Source organism: Topomyia yanbarensis, chromosome 2, assembly GCF_030247195.1.
Source record: "Topomyia yanbarensis strain Yona2022 chromosome 2, ASM3024719v1, whole genome shotgun sequence".
NCBI classification, from domain to species: domain Eukaryota; kingdom Metazoa; phylum Arthropoda; class Insecta; order Diptera; family Culicidae; genus Topomyia; species Topomyia yanbarensis.
This window is the reverse complement of record NC_080671.1, coordinates 82,211,842-82,228,199: the sequence shown is the minus strand read 5'-3', so window position 1 is coordinate 82,228,199 and position 16,358 is coordinate 82,211,842. Positions and strand designations below refer to the sequence as shown.

Here is a 16,358-nt window from a genome sequence, read left to right as displayed (position 1 = left end):
TTAAGTTCTAAATTTCTTAAAAAAAATCTAAATGGTAAAAGTATGAACGGTATTTGGTTCGTAATTCTTTGCATGCTGGGACACATCTATTATTTTCTGAAGAAAATCGGTCAGTTTATTACTGTTTTAAAAGTCTGTAAATGTCTGGACCAGGCATACGCAGAACTTTTTTTGTCGTGACTAACGACTTACCTTTCAATATAGGGGCCCCTTTTCAAAATTTCGGAAGAAAAATGATGTAAGATTTTGAACGCTTATATCTTTTGTTGTACTGAATGGATTTAATCAATTTCTTCGGCATTTTGTCGAAAATATTTGTACCAATGTTGTATTAAATTTTGGAATATGTAGGACATTCATTATCAACGGAAACATAGTGTTTTGAATAATCTTTCGAAAACGACTCGGAAAAGTGAAAATTTTCAGCCCATCCCGCACACAGCCGTCAATATTGTGCAGCAACCGAACAATAAAATAATGAAAAGTTTATATATAGGTCCACTACATGTTTGTTCCTATGATTATTCGTATTGGGTTGCTTGACGAGAGCAGTTGGCGGGGGAAAGCCGGCATATTAGTTTTGGTTATGCCATTAGAAGCCGGACGGAAAGGAAAGGCCCATGCACGCCATGAGAACGAGCGAGACAGCGATAGTAGTGAATATTAGCGAAAGCGTTACGTACAATTTGAACCTTAATAACTTATCTTCTACTAAACGGATTGCCAATCTTGTTTCATAAATCGGAAGGAAAACGTTCAACGCTTGCTACCGATACGTTGTTTGCTATATAAAATTTGTTTAAATAGTTCAAAAACTACTTTAAATGAGAATCAACATTAATGATAAAACCTATAAATAGGGGTGTCGCAGCTTTTCTCAAAGCCAGACGTGTGTAAGACGCAGTGCATAACAGACGTGCGTGGTCGTGAGAAGCTGCATCGGACGACCAATCAAATTGGCTACCACCGGAGAGAGGAAAAACGGTGGTGGCGGTGAGAAGGCCAAAAAGCCAAAGGCTAAGAAACGCAGTCACTGAAAAGGCGGTAGTAACTGCCACTAAAAATGCTACCAAAACATCGAAGGCTGCAAAGCGTACTCATTCGGTGTGAGCTACGAAAGGGGAAAGATCGTATGGATGTACGCAGTAAAAACAATCGTCGGCAAGGTTTGAATTGTTTCAAAAGATTCCCGTCTTGTATCAACATAGTTATCTACAAACCGTCCTTATTAGGACGAATGCAAAATGGAAAAAGAATTTAATTAGAAAGTTTCTTTTATTAACCAGTATTAAGTTTGCGCTTGGTAATTCTGTACTTTTACCAGTGAATCATGAGAAAATGTTTTTCTAATCTACAAATCCGAAGGTTTTTGCAAATCCTTCCAAGAAAATCAGTGAATGTGGCAACTCTGCCACTAAGCGAAAGCTACACCAAAACGAATGATGAAAATATTTTCATTTATCGAACAAAAGGACGGCCTTCCATCTGCATTGTAAAGTCTATAAATAGGAACACCATGATGAAAACTGTGCTCATTCGGTGTGAGCTGCGAAAGGGGAAAGATGTATGTACGCAGTAAAAACAATCGTCGGCAAGGTTTGAATTGTTTTAAAAGATTCCCGTCTTGTATCAACATAGACAAACCGTCCTTATTAGGACGAATGCAAAATGGAAAAAGAATTTAATTAGAAAGTTTCTTTTATTAACCAGTATTAAGTTTGCGCTTGGTAATTCTGTACTTTTACCAGTGAATCATGAGAAAATGTTTTTCTAATCTACAAATCCGAAGGTTTTTGCAAATCCTTCCAAGAAAATCAGTGAATGTGGCAACTCTGCCACTAAGCGAAAGCTACACCAAAACGAATGATGAAAATATTTTCATTTATCGAACAAAAGGACGGCCTTCCATCTGCATTGTAAAGTCTATAAATAGGAACACCATGATGAAAACTGTGCTCATTCGGTGTGAGCTGCGAAAGGGGAAAGATGTATGTACGCAGTAAAAACAATCGTCGGCAAGGTTTGAATTGTTTTAAAAGATTCCCGTCTTGTATCAACATAGACAAACCGTCCTTATCAGGACGAAGGCAAAATGGAAAAAGAATTTAATTAGAAAGTTTCTTTTATTAACTAGTACTAAGTTTGCGCTTGGTAATTCTGTACTTTTACCTGTGAATCGTAAGAAAATGTTTTTCTAATCTACAAACCCGAAGGTTTTTGCAAATCCTTCCAAGAAAATCAGTGAATGTGGCAACTCTGCCACTAAGCGAAAGCTACACCAAAACGAATGATGAAAATATTTTCATTTATCGAACAAAAGGACGGCCTTCCATCTGCATTGTAAAGTCAATAAATAGGAACACCATGATGAAAACCGTGCTCATTCGGTGTGAGCTGCGAAAGGGGAAAGATGTATGTACGCAGTAAAAACAATCGTCGGCAAGGTTTGAATTGTTTTAAAAGATTCCCGTCTTGTATCAACATAGACAAACCGGCCTTATCAGGACGAAGGCAAAATGGAAAAAGAATTTAATTAGAAAGTTTCTTTTATTAACTAGTATTAAGTTTGCGCTTGGTAATTCTGTACTTTTACCAGTGAATCATGAGAAAATGTTTTTCTAATCTACAAACTCGAAGGTTTTTGCAAATCCTTCCAAGAAAATCAGTGAATGTGGCAACTCTGCTACTAAGCGAAAGCTACACCAAAACGAATGATGAAAATATTTTCATTTATCGAACAAAAGGACGGCCTTCCATCTGCATTGTAAAGTCTATAAATAGGAACACCATGATGAAAACTGTGCTCATTCGGTGTGAGCTGCGAAAGGGGAAAGATGTATGTACGCAGTAAAAACAATCGTCGGCAAGGTTTGAATTGTTTTAAAAGATTCCCGTCTTGTATCAACATAGACAAACCGTCCTTATCAGGACGAAGGCAAAATGGAAAAAGAATTTAATTAGAAAGTTTCTTTTATTAACTAGTACTAAGTTTGCGCTTGGTAATTCTGTACTTTTACCTGTGAATCGTAAGAAAATGTTTTTCTAATCTACAAACCCGAAGGTTTTTGCAAATCCTTCCAAGAAAATCAGTGAATGTGGCAACTCTGCCACTAAGCGAAAGCTACACCAAAACGAATGATGAAAATATTTTCATTTATCGAACAAAAGGACGGCCTTCCATCTGCATTGTAAAGTCAATAAATAGGAACACCATGATGAAAACCGTGCTCATTCGGTGTGAGCTGCGAAAGGGGAAAGATGTATGTACGCAGTAAAAACAATCGTCGGCAAGGTTTGAATTGTTTTAAAAGATTCCCGTCTTGTATCAACATAGACAAACCGGCCTTATCAGGACGAAGGCAAAATGGAAAAAGAATTTAATTAGAAAGTTTCTTTTATTAACTAGTATTAAGTTTGCGCTTGGTAATTCTGTACTTTTACCAGTGAATCATGAGAAAATGTTTTTCTAATCTACAAACTCGAAGGTTTTTGCAAATCCTTCCAAGAAAATCAGTGAATGTGGCAACTCTGCCACTAAGCGAAAGCTACACCAAAACGAATGATGAAAATATTTTCATTTATCGAACAAAAGGACGGCCTTCCATCTGCATTGTAAAGTCTATAAATAGGAACACCTTGATGCGAAGCGTACTCATTCGGAGTGAGCTGCGAAAGGGGAAAGATGTATGTACGCAGTAAAAACAATCGTCGGTAAGGTTTTAATTGTTTTAAAAGATTCCCGTCTTGTATCAACATAGTTATCTACAAACCGTCCTTATTAGGACGAATGTAAAATGGAAAAAGAATTTAATTAGAAAGTTTCTTTTATTAACTAGTATTAAGTTTGCGCTTGAGAATTTTGTACTTTTACCAGTGAATCATAAGAAAATGTTTTTCTAATCTGCAAACTCGAAGGTTTTTGCAAATCCTTTCAAGAAAATCAGTGAATGTCGCAACTCTGCCACTAAGCGAAAGCTACACCAAAACGAATGATGAAAAGATGGGTTGGTGATGTATATGACATAACAGGGGTGTCGTGACCACACTTCGAAGTTATTTCAAATCTTGCAAAGCATAAATTGACATAATTTCAATGATTGTTCCTTTATGAATGAAATGACAAATTTTCAGGTCAACGCGGCAATAACTTTGCAATTTATAGAACAATTTTATATTTTTAGTTATCATATATTAACTGTCATCTCTTCCAAACAACTTAACCCTCTGCTGCCAACCCCGTGGTTTTGCAGGGTTAAGGAGAATCATTGTAAAATGTCCAATACATGATTTTATGTTGTTACCTCCACTAAAACCACTTCAGAACACTCCCACCTGTCATACATGCACATTGTCTGCTTGTTGAAATCATTATATGAAATTATTGACCTGTATTCAATGCGGAGAACTCGGTAATAAAATTGTTTTGCTGAATATACTAACGAACGGGATCCCCAGGAAAATTTCGCTGAGCCCGGTGAATCGAACTTAATGCGTAAAATTTAGCCATTTGAAAGAGATACAAGCAGAATTTTAAGAATATGATCATCGCGGTTATGTCCCGGACATTACCCGCTCCTAGTTTTTTGCTAAGTGTGTTCATTTCTGTACGAAAAAGATTCCGATGGTTGTTTCGAGAGATTTTAACATTGATATTTCAAAGCAAGAAAATTGTTCATTTCATGAATGAATGTCTCAACCAGCTTAGAATCCAGCGCATCCCCTATCAACGCAGACGCCAACAATAAAGGTTCTTTTCAAAACCACCATAATTATTATAAAGAATAACTTGAAACATTCCCACATATTTCATTGAGTATCATTCGATTTGAATTACAAGTCAAACGAGTAGTCACGACACTCCGGTTATGTCCTAGACATTACCCACCCATCTTTTTTTTAATCACCGATATCATACTTTTTGATCTGCCTCTCGTTTCTTCTGCTGCAAATTTTGTGCATTGGACGTATTCGGTCTATCCACTAATTGAATATTTACTAGAAGTATATGCTAGAAAATGCATGAAAATTCTCGACAAACATATGATTACGGCCTAAAAGCCAACTGTCAAAATCCACTTTGAATGGAAATTCCGGACAAACCGTTACACGCCAATCACAGATGTTGGTAGTAAACGAAAGAGAAAAGTTTTCTCTTTCATAAACTGTTGTGAGCTGTGTTCGACTAGTAACGGTTTGTCTGGAATTTCCATTCAAAGTGGATTTTGACGGTTGGCTTTTAGGCCGTAATCATATGTTCGTCGAGAATTACAGCAAAAGAGACGGGAATGAAAGTATGCTAATTCTGCATATTTTTGTTTCTCAGTGCAGCAAATCTGTCCACAGTCTGTAAATCTGGCATCGCTGTTGCTCGATTCAACGACATTGCGGCTTAGTTAGACCCTTTGGTCGATTTACGATTGAACTGTATATGTAAACAAATAAACACGCTCGCTATAAACAGAAATTGTATACCTTTAAATTCTGTTGGTTTAAATGTTTAAGTTATTATAATTCGTCGTCGTCGGTCGTCTTTATAATTTTGTGCCGGAACATGACGAATTACGCTTTCTAAGTACCACCGTCAAAGACGCATGTACGTTCTTATGCCGAAGTTTATAAATCGAACCAGATTGAAGATGTGAAAAGAATGGTCAATATTGAAATCAGGATGCGAAGAACTGATAACTATGTGGTTTCCTCTAGCAGTTTGTACTGTGTTTCATACATTTCTTTACATTGATAATCAGAAGTGAAGTTGTTTGGCCGTGCTTCATTACTATGCATACTTCATAGTTTCATAGGCTCAATGAAGTAATAATGCATGATACTGATTGACTACGATGTTTTTTGAAATAGAAGCTTCACAACGAAAGGCATTGCTTTTCTCTGCTCATAGACAGTGTTAGATCACCTGCATATTTGCTCGAAGGACTACTAAGGGCCGATTTCTTCATTCTCGCTTAACGTCTTAACCAGGTTTAAACGTACTGGTGAACCCGGTTTAAAATTTAAGCGAGGATAAAGAAATTGGCCGTAAGCCCTATAAATATGTATAGGCATTGCGCATTTCGCCGCAAGGTTGCTCTAGCGGAGAGACTCGTGCGGTTCAATGTAAACAATTCATTCTATCACACTTTAAGGAGTGTTCATAGTTTGATGCACTAGTAGAGTAACAAATAAAACTTTCTACTTGCCTTTGACCGTCCATTATTTGAGTCTCCATTTGCTTGCATGCGACTCGTGTAAGATGATTTAAACCGTCCTTATCTGGTACGATCCCTTGATCCAAAATTGGATACAAAATTTTCATTCGGAGTTTTGCGTCATCTTCGAATGTCGAACGGTTAATCTGAAAACGTTAAATATGTATAGTACGACAAGCGCTTACAGTAATTATAGTAGAAAGTTTACCAAATTTTGAACATTAGTGGAAGTCTCATCAATTTTATCTTTGGTCGGATTAGCTTCAGAACTATAGTTTTTTATTATGTTAAGAATTGTTAGACGGGATCCTTTTTCGATTATCCCCATTTCAACTAGGTCGGCATCGTTGAGCAGAACTAGGTTCTGATCGTTTATTTTTTGGGCTGAAAAGAGCGAATAAGTATATATAAAGGTTTAAAGTGAAATCTCAAGTTGTTTGCACTACCTTCTTGATTGTTGTTTATTTTATTATAAATTTATTTCCAAGTTTATTTCCCTACTAACTATCTACATATTTCAAACTTATATAGTAGTTTTCTTCTGAATCTCCGTATATACTCCATAAGTTGTATGTTTTTTTCGTTTGCAAGTTCTTGTGTGATATGCGAATAACTTGACTGTCAGTTTTGAGTTTGTAACTGTTGTATTGTAAACAATATTCGCATTCGAGATGCTGTATTAGGCAAACAATTTGATTATCCGATTGCAATATATCTATTATCAAACCATAGGACATTTCGTTGCATACTTGGTATTTCGCTATCAGTCCCGGCCGAAAGCTTGTGTTATTTATTTTCATATGGTTTATATATTTGATTGAATCTGGTAGATCCCGGATCAGGAGTAAATTATTTAGAGATTTTTTGTGTATGTGCTTTGACGAAACGATATCTACCGTACCAATTTCGTATGAATGGTCAAGAATAGTGGTTATCTGTGCTAGATTCAGGCGCTTAGCAAAGCTGTTTGTTAAATTGATGAAATTGTTGCATGTCTTCGCTTGGGATTTCGACTCCTTGAATTTCGCTTCGAAGCGTAAGCAACTATGATTAATAACTGGCCCATCCTGACGAATTATGTAGGGATAATGAGAGATGTGATGGAATTTATTGGTAGGGTTGATGGCAGGGAAGCAGGATTTGAACAACTTGTAAAAACATTCGATTTCGTTTTCCAGATCGTTAATCTGATTCAATGTTAGCTTATTGGAGAAACTATAATAAGTTATTTTCATGAGAGCTCTAAGCAATGATGATAAATTTGAATTAAATCCGAGAATCTGGTTGAACATAAAAGGGAATGCTCGAAGGAGAAGCCAACATTGCGAAGCTGACTGAGGAATAGCATGTCCACGTGCTTTTAACTTCTCGCAAGTAAAATTAGCGGTAGGTTTATCAGCCGATTCAGTTATACCGTATTCGTAATGCTGTATAATTTGGTTGACTTGACTAATCGTTATCACTTTATGGATATTTACAGCTTCGTTCAAAACACATTTGATTACGACCATGACGACGCCTTCCAAAAGATCATGCATTGGATCAAACGTGTTATTTTCCGCTATGTTGAAATATTTAACTTCATTCAGTGCTGATTTTCGAATGATTCCGCATTGTGAAGGTGTTTTAGTTCCGCTTTGAAGAGCATTTAAATCACCTTGTATGCTTTCTTCAGTGCGATGAGGGAAGGTATCACCAATGTTTCCACAATGAAGTGCAGTACGCGTCGCATAGCACATTCTACAGAATAGACTTGATTGGGGCCCCATTAACTCGAAAATTTCATGAATTGCCAGCGTGTCCCCCAAAACATGCACTAGAACTGCCCTCATCGTAAACTTTTCACTCCCATATTGTACTACAACACCATCATCTGATTCAAGCTCACGCAAATCTTGTTTCATAACGTTATTGTAGCCATATTTTTTTACATCTCTTGAGCGAACTGTAAGCGTTAGATATATCCTGTTGGAGGATGAATTAATTGCGGGGTGGAGATTCTCAATTTTAACACTGAAATTGGTAAGTTTTTTTTTTGATTTGCGTGATCCCAAAGGGTTCAGATATTCGACATCGTCCAGATGAAGCGAGAGTCGTAATGCATCGGGAAACCGTGTCAGGAACGGGTGTGTTTTGAAACGTTGACCATCTTTGAAACCGCACAAGATATCGTCATTCACTGCTTCTTCTGCTATCATCTTGCGAGCTCCGGGATTCTTCATAACCAGTGCTAAAATGCTGGTTAGTGGAATATAGTGAGCAACGTCTTTCACTATTTGTACACTTTTTCTTTTGCCTAGTTTGGTAATCGCAGGGACAGTTTTAGTGATTCTAGTTCTTCCCAAGACTTCTTCCCTAGGGTTTGGCACAGCACAACCCGCAACTCCAGACAAATATGCTAGGTTGTCTTTTGGAGAAGCTACGTCTGCAAAAATTCCATCCAAAGATGCGTCGTTTATAAATTTCAAAGCGTCGGTATCGTTTAATGGGATCGACTTCGATTTCAAAAATTCTCTGAATAGATTCAACATGTAACACTCGTAATCTTCTATAAGATTCGAGGTAACCTGTAAGAACTTTTTGATTTTTGTCTCGGGAAGAGATACATCTTTTCGCAAATCTGTGGCGAATTTACTAATTTTCTTAGTAATTTCATCCAACGACGGCGCCGTTTTAAAGAATATGGTATTCGTTATTCTCAACAGATAATCATCATCTACGAGCATATTTTCCGGATGATTATTTTGAATTTGTTCAACAGCGTCATGGTCGTATGAAATATTTGTAGAATTTTCTGTAATTAGTGGATGAACACTCTCTATGTGCCGTTTCAAGCTCTTAAACCTCTGGTACAGTGAACCACATTCTGAACAAAGGAAAGGTTGAGCGGCTGCTTTGCTGGTGTTCAAATTGTGTACCAACCGGAAGTGTTCCTTCAATTCATCCACGTGTCCAGGAATCATCTTCCCACAATTTGGCACATGGCATGAGAAACCTGAAACCTTACACTTTTTTCCAGTATATATATATATATATATATATATATATATATATATATATATATATATATATATATATATATATATATATATATATATATATATATATATATATATATATATATATATATATATATATATATATATATATATATATATATATATATATATATATATATATATATATATATATATATATATATATATATATATATATATATATATATATATATATATATATATAATATAACGTGAATATTACCTCGCAACTTCATTGCAGTTTCAGCATCCACCTCTTCCGAAATCTTCTGCATGCTGGTTGTTCAAATCCACTCTTTCAATTAAAATGTATTTTACACACTACAACTCTAGCTTCAACTATTATAAATATTTGAACAAATTTTTATTTGTGAAAAAGTGATGAGCGATAACTAAACGAGCGTGTACCTACTAATGGAAAATGGCGGATGACGCTTGGAATTTTTAACTTGGCGAGAAACGGCTTTTCCGTTTGGTAACTCCAAAACGGTTTCTTGTGTAATACCCAAAAATAGAGTCAGAGTTACTCAGAGATATTATACATGACAACTCAATTTTTGACGTTTACGAACATCATTCAAAACTGAGTTAAAAGTACTCAGAATCTGAGTAACTTTTTACGAGCGTGTATGCAGAAAAGGAAAACGTGATGTCACGAAGTTGCTGCAGGTTCCGTTCATGCATCATTTCGTGTTGCAATACAATTTAGTGAAACAATATTGAATATTTACATTAGGGAGGACCGACATCGAAAATGCGGTGCGAAAATAGAAAACGAAGAAACATTTTTTTGTCTTCATGAAAATCAATCAGCTTTTCCCATAGAAAATTTGACAGTTGTGAAATTTCCCAGTCGACCGACGAAATCAGGTGCTTCGAGGTCGACCGATTAATCACCCGACTAAATATTAATCGCCAGATTTAATCGATGTCAATCTTGTTCCAGTTTTAAACCACAGAGAACAGACGTCCATCTTCAGCATTCAACTTGTGTAAAATCTCTAACGGTTTCGAAGGTAGTTTGGATATCTAAACCAGGTGCGCTACTGTCGCCCAGTCAAACTAGTCCGGAACCGATTCGGACTTCCAGCATGAATTCCAGTTCAAATGCGTCAACCGATAGAGTCGGAATCGGTTGTTTTCTTTGAGCTAGATTCCATGCTGAATCCATCCAGGATTTCGAACCGGTTTCGGAATTGATTTGACGGATAGTTGGGATAGGTTGGTGGTGCGGCGCTAGTGTTTTCGTATATTAATTCAAATGTTTACACACGTTTTTTGAATATTTTTGTTCGATCATGGATGTCTGTTCTCTGTGTTTAAACTATCAACCTAGGAATATAACAATCATTTTCAAAACAAAAATGCACGAATTGTGAGAAAAAGCAATTTAAGTTTTAAATTGGGAATATAACATATTTCTCAACTCTGTAACCAAAAATAAATATTTTTTTCTAGATTCCCTGACTCATTTCCTTTTCCATGCACGATTATGACACGCCATGCAAATTTTGTCATCAATATACACCAATGACACGTGTGAGTGCGACTTTTGTTTACAATGATATTAAAAACTCGCAACATAGTCAACTGATCTTCGTAATATTTGAGAGATTATTACAGAATACATAGAAGCATCAATTGTCTTCTTTGAATTGTTTATACCATTTATAAGTTTGGAGCGTTACCAGAATTTTTTTATTTCCTAGATTAAAATTTCCGGCTACAGTGACACAACCGATTCCAGATCCGCCGTCGGAAGCAAGCCAATCTGTGATCCACTCATTTGCACAGCTTACTCAAACATAGGGGCTATCGCTATCCTCAGTTTAAGCATGTGCAAAAGCGATGTGGCGTAGCTAGCAAAATGTAAACACAAATGAACACTCCGGATGAACCTATCGTCAATTGAATACTTTACGGTGACGTCACAAATGAACTCGAGTATTCATTTTTGACAGTTCGCTTTTACTGTTTACATGGACTTAGAACAATTCTTGCGTTGCGTTTTCCTTCGAGCGAATCTAGTCGTCCACAAAATTTTCTAAGTCCATGTAAACAGTACAAGTGAACTGTCAAGAAAAGTGAGGTTAACTGTATCAGTAAAGAACCTAATAGACATTTCGACGAATTTTGATTCGAGCCAATAATATAGGCCCTCTCCCACGACGATTTTATCCTTATTATGGCACGTTAAGAGATGGATATATTCCGACGATAATGTCGTGCTACATACCAGTTTGATGCACTATCATGTAGTACCGTCAAGCAACAATCCAACTCAATACATTTTTTCATAATCATAACAGAGCATATCTCGTGGTAAGTAATTTTGCAAAAACAACGGAAAAACGGGCGGAATCATGTCCCGTCCGATTTCATTTGTTACTGGAAATGCTAAGAAGCTTGAAGAAGTTCGTGCAATATTAGGAAACAAATTTCCCCGTGAAATAATTGCTGTCAAGCTAGATTTGCCCGAGCTACAGGGAGAAGTAGAAGATATTTGCCGAAAGAAATGTTTGGAGGCTGCCAGACGCGTTCAAGGGCCCGTGCTAGTGGAAGACACGTGTCTATGCTTCAATGCACTGAAAGGATTGCCAGGTACGAAACTTTTTTAAATATTCATATATGCGTATTGAGATAATGGATTTCTCGAATGTTTCATAGGACCATACATAAAGTGGTTTTTGGATAAATTACAACCGGAAGGGCTGCATAAACTACTGGATGGATGGGAAGATAAATCTGCGCAAGCCGTGTGCACATTTGCCTACGCGCCAGATGCAAATGGGGAAGTGATGCTCTTTCAAGGCTGCACTGAAGGCGATATTGTGTTTCCTCGAGGCAGCCGCGAGTTTGGCTGGGATCCAATTTTCCAACCGAAGGGCTATGACAAAACCTATGCCGAACTGCCCAAGGAGCATAAGAATGAAATTTCTCATCGGTTTAGAGCATTGGATAAAGTTAGAGACTATTTCAATTCGGATGCACTGTAGTAAGTTATAACAAAACATTTGTTCAATATAAATTTTCGAGAAGGTAAACTTGGAAATGGATTCTTATTCTACAATCTGGAAGTTCTAGCCAATTCTACAATTTCTGAATTCTAGCCAAATATTTGAAAAGGGTTTGACTACAAAATGTAAGCAACCCCATATCCGACCCGTTTCGGTGACGGTTCAGTACCGTGCACGGGCGCCAATATGCTTTCATACAATGAAAATGCGAGCATTCACACTTGTCCGGGACGGTTCCGTGCCGGACAAGAGTGAATGCTCGCATTTGATTTGTATGAAAGAGTATTGGTGTCCGTGTACGGAGCTGAACCGGCACTGGAGCGGATCGGATAGGTGTAAGTAGTAGTAGTTAAATCGGTTTGCGTCGCCACAATCGGCCGACTATGCCATCAATTAATCGGGATATTGTTGCACCGACTCTTGTGGGTATTTAGCATACGCGTTTGCCGACGTGACAACCGATTAAATATGAAATTTGTTGAAACGGTCTGGAACCAGATTTACACAGGTTAAAACTGGCGATTAATATGGTGACGAAAATTGTTCACCGACGAAACCCAACTTATGTGGTTTTCGTTTGAGGCGAAACTGAGTCAGTTCCTAACCCCAACTGCTGTCAAAATGTATGAACTGACAGCGGTTGGGGTTAGAACCTGACTCAGTTTCAGGTTCAAGCGAAATCGCTATTAGTCGGTTAATTAATTGTCGGTCGATTTCGTCGGTCAACTGGGAACTTTACCAACTGTCAAATTTTCTATAGACTTTTCTACGGCTCATGTACGTACACGCCACATGACAAAACTACATCACAAGCTGGTGGAAAATAATAAACAAAGACGGTAAAAGTAAATGGGGTTTGTTTTCAAACAGAAAACTTAATTAGTGTTCGTGAGACCGGTCGCAAAGAACTCAATGAGAAACGTGTATCCGGGATCATTCATAAATTACGTAACGCTTTTAGGGTAGAGGGGGTATAACAAAATGTGACATATGGGGGCGTAAGCTAGAACATTACGTAACATGTTTTTACTGAAGAAAACATTTTTTAACAGATTTGTTACGTAAGTGGGTAGGAGGGTATAAAATTGTAATAATTTGTTACATGGGGGGAGGGGAGCCAATTTTGGGCAAGTTAGCTTTTGTGGGGTGTCCAAGTAGAAATTGTATGCGCAATCAAGTTAGCATGAAGTTTTTAAGTAGGATTATAATGAATTAGGCCCTGTTCAAATGTTTGGCTAGAATTGTGAGATATGTTCAACTGCACAGAACGATCACATTGACAAAACGAACATGTTTCAAAACCGTTCAGGCTTTTCCTAGCTAACGGCGTGCGGGTTCAATGCTGGACGATTTGAAAAACGGGGGTTGGAGGAAACTGAGAATCCAAAATCCAGATCCAAAATGACTAGGACATAACACCAATAATTTTATTTGTGATTTTATCTGGATTCGAAATTTTAGTAATTTTATAAACCAGATTTGAAAAAATGTGTTGCGAGTTTGAGGATGTTGATGTTGCGTTGCAGCAGCGAACGTGCCCCTTCATTTGCAGTTTGGCTGCTGGAACCGGGCTCTCGGCCTGTTGATAAGTCAAAATTGACGTTTAATTTTTCATAATACTATCGACCGACACGTCTCGGGAAAGTCAGCGGCATATTTGTTATTCAGTTCGTCGTAACTGAGTTTTGCCTTACTGTAAGTTGTCTTCTTGTTGTCTAGCCCAGTTTCCAAGATATAATATTAATAATTTAATGTATTACTCCAAAAATAGCTAACAGGTTCAAACAGAAATTCATCAAAAAATGACCGATTACGCCAAGCAGTTTATGCTGCTTCTGATGAATGAAAAGTGTTACGATAACTACTTCGTAGACTTTGATCTGCTGAACGGTAAGCGCAGTGTTTTTAATGTAAATTAGATAAAAGTTTTGATAACGCTTGCCATATTTCAGTGGATTGCTTCAAGGCTTTGCTCAGCAAGGGATTGGGTATGGGAATAATTGCAGGCTCTGTACTAGTCAAAGTACCACAGATTAGCAAGATACTGGCCAACAAATCAGCCAAAGGAATCAACCTGTTCAGTGTATGCTTAGATCTATTTGCAATTACGATTCACATGTCGTATAGTTTTGTAAATGGATTCCCATTCAGTTCGTGGGGAGACACGTCATTCCTTGCGCTGCAGACTGCGATCATCGCATTTCTGGTGCTGATGTATGGTGGTTCGTCGGCGGCGGCATTTGCCTTCAGTGCGGTTTACTCGACTATAACTTATGTTCTAATGGGAGGACTTACACCGCTCAACTATCTGTTAATCGCCCAAGGTTTTAACATTCCGATTATTTTGCTGGGAAAATTTTCCCAAGCTTACACCAACTATCAGAATGGTAGTACTGGTCAGCTATCTGCAGTCACTTCTTTCATGCTGCTGGCAGGATCTCTTGCACGAATCTTTACGTCTATTCAGGAAACTGGCGACCAGATGATGATTATCACCTATGGATTTTCTTCTTTCGCTAATGCGGTGATCGTGCTGCAACTCCTGTACTACTGGAATGCCGATAAGGAGAAGAGAGCGGTTGGTTCTAGTGCTTCGAAAAAGACTGCTAAAGTCAAGGCTAAGAAATCTGACTAAGCGAGATGGAGAAAGCGAGTTAGGACATAGTACATCAAAAGACAAAAACAGCCGAAAAAAATTGTTTTACTACGAGTACAAAACTACGCTCCAGTTTGTATGAAGACTACTGTTAAGCTGCATATTTCTTATACTTAGTTCAGATTTTGATGGAATTAAAAATTATGTATAGTCAATTGATGGTAACACTTAGGAAAATACATCATCAAGCCGGGTTAGGAACATTTTAAGTGCCACCGTCATCTAATGGAATCACAACATCGAATAAGTGATTTTTGTATGATGTTTTAAAGTCGTGTTACTAAACAAACTGCAGATAGTTAATTGTTAAAAAGTAGAGAACGAACGTAGCCTTTTGCCAATAAAATAAAACAATACGGAGTAAAATGTCTTCTTTTGAGTCCGTTGTTATCCTATATACAAGTAAGTCGTATGCTAAAGTCCCCACCAGGAAAGATTTTTAGTGGTTCTAAAATTTGACCGCTATTTGTCGGAACAGAATATACTAAATTCCATAACGGAATGTTGTACCGGTTGAAAAATGTTAGAGTCGTTCAATTTTTTTCAAATTAAAAACTTGTTCTTAAAGGGTTAGTGTGGTATAGATAGAAGCATAAATTGTCTTCTCTGAATTGTATCTACTATTTATAAGTTTCGAGATATTCTATCTCAAACTTTAAAAAGCGTTTTTCTCGAAATGTGCTAAATGGCGCTTGTCATAAGATAGTACAACAGCGACGATTACTAACAAAAGTGCATAACATAACATACCGTAGGAAAGGTTTATTCTTTTTCTTTCCCGAGCATTAAAAAATTAAGAAGAAAATGACTGAAAATTTCAGCGTAGCTAAAGTGTTAGTGCCTAATGTCTCTAAAATATGTTTTTTTGCTTTAAATCCTAATTTTGAGGGCCTACATTAAATTGTAACGTAATTTTGTTTTGTATTTGTCCAGACCTACAAACTATATTATATTGGTAAGTCACTAAATCAAGTCTGGAAACAGACATTAATTTTTTTGTCATATCTTGTAATTAATTCTTCAGCTTTTAAGATAGATTTGGATTAACGTGTTGTCCATTCGTCACTATCGATTAGACATTACTTCAATAAAATGCTGAATACTTTTTTGTATTAACTAAGATCGTTATTCATTCATCAATTGGGCATAAAACCACCGATGAACCGACGTGCCACATGGAACAAAAAATGCGTCAGATGTTGTCCTAATTGTTTAAATTAAAATACGTTGTTTCGCTAGCGGCATCTGTATAATGGTTCGCGTGGTAGGCTTGGTCGATAAAATAACAATACCTAAAATCCAAAGTGTATCGATGTTGAACCAGGTATGCTAGAAAGAACAAACTTTCTTTTATTCATATTAAATATCGTTTTTCTGGCTTTTCATGATTTTATGTATGCACTATTTCACAAAACTGTCAATTAAAAGCAAAAAAGTAACAACA

General features: G+C 37.0%; 2 protein-coding genes across 2 annotated transcripts; both read left to right on the top strand.

Moving 5' to 3' along the window:
• The first annotated feature begins 11,517 nt into the window (after positions 1-11,517).
• LOC131683261 (inosine triphosphate pyrophosphatase) lies at positions 11,518-12,824 on the top strand. Its single transcript, XM_058965092.1, has 2 exons — positions 11,518-11,842; positions 11,909-12,824. The coding sequence occupies exons 1-2, from the start codon at positions 11,605-11,607 to the stop codon at positions 12,235-12,237; spliced, it is 567 nt and encodes a 188-aa protein (XP_058821075.1). The 5' UTR covers positions 11,518-11,604; the 3' UTR covers positions 12,238-12,824.
• Positions 12,825-13,811: 987 nt separating this feature from the next.
• Positions 13,812-15,269, top strand: LOC131678637 (mannose-P-dolichol utilization defect 1 protein homolog). Its single transcript, XM_058958871.1, has 3 exons — positions 13,812-13,953; positions 14,030-14,148; positions 14,211-15,269. Exons 2-3 carry the CDS (start codon positions 14,061-14,063, stop codon positions 14,891-14,893), a joined length of 771 nt encoding a protein of 256 aa, XP_058814854.1. The 5' UTR covers positions 13,812-13,953; positions 14,030-14,060; the 3' UTR covers positions 14,894-15,269.
• The last annotated feature ends 1,089 nt before the right edge of the window (positions 15,270-16,358 follow it).

Excerpts from the sequence above, each read along its gene's own strand:
- LOC131678637 (XM_058958871.1), top strand. The coding sequence starts at position 14,061 with ATGACCGATTACGCCAAGCAGTTTATGCTGCTTCTGATGAATGAAAAG. Across the intron at positions 14,149-14,210 it reads AGACTTTGATCTGCTGAACG|TGGATTGCTTCAAGGCTTTG; the intron begins GTAAGCGCAGTG and ends GCCATATTTCAG.
- LOC131683261 (XM_058965092.1), top strand. The coding sequence starts at position 11,605 with ATGTCCCGTCCGATTTCATTTGTTACTGGAAATGCTAAGAAGCTTGAA. Across the intron at positions 11,843-11,908 it reads TGCACTGAAAGGATTGCCAG|GACCATACATAAAGTGGTTT; the intron begins GTACGAAACTTT and ends AATGTTTCATAG.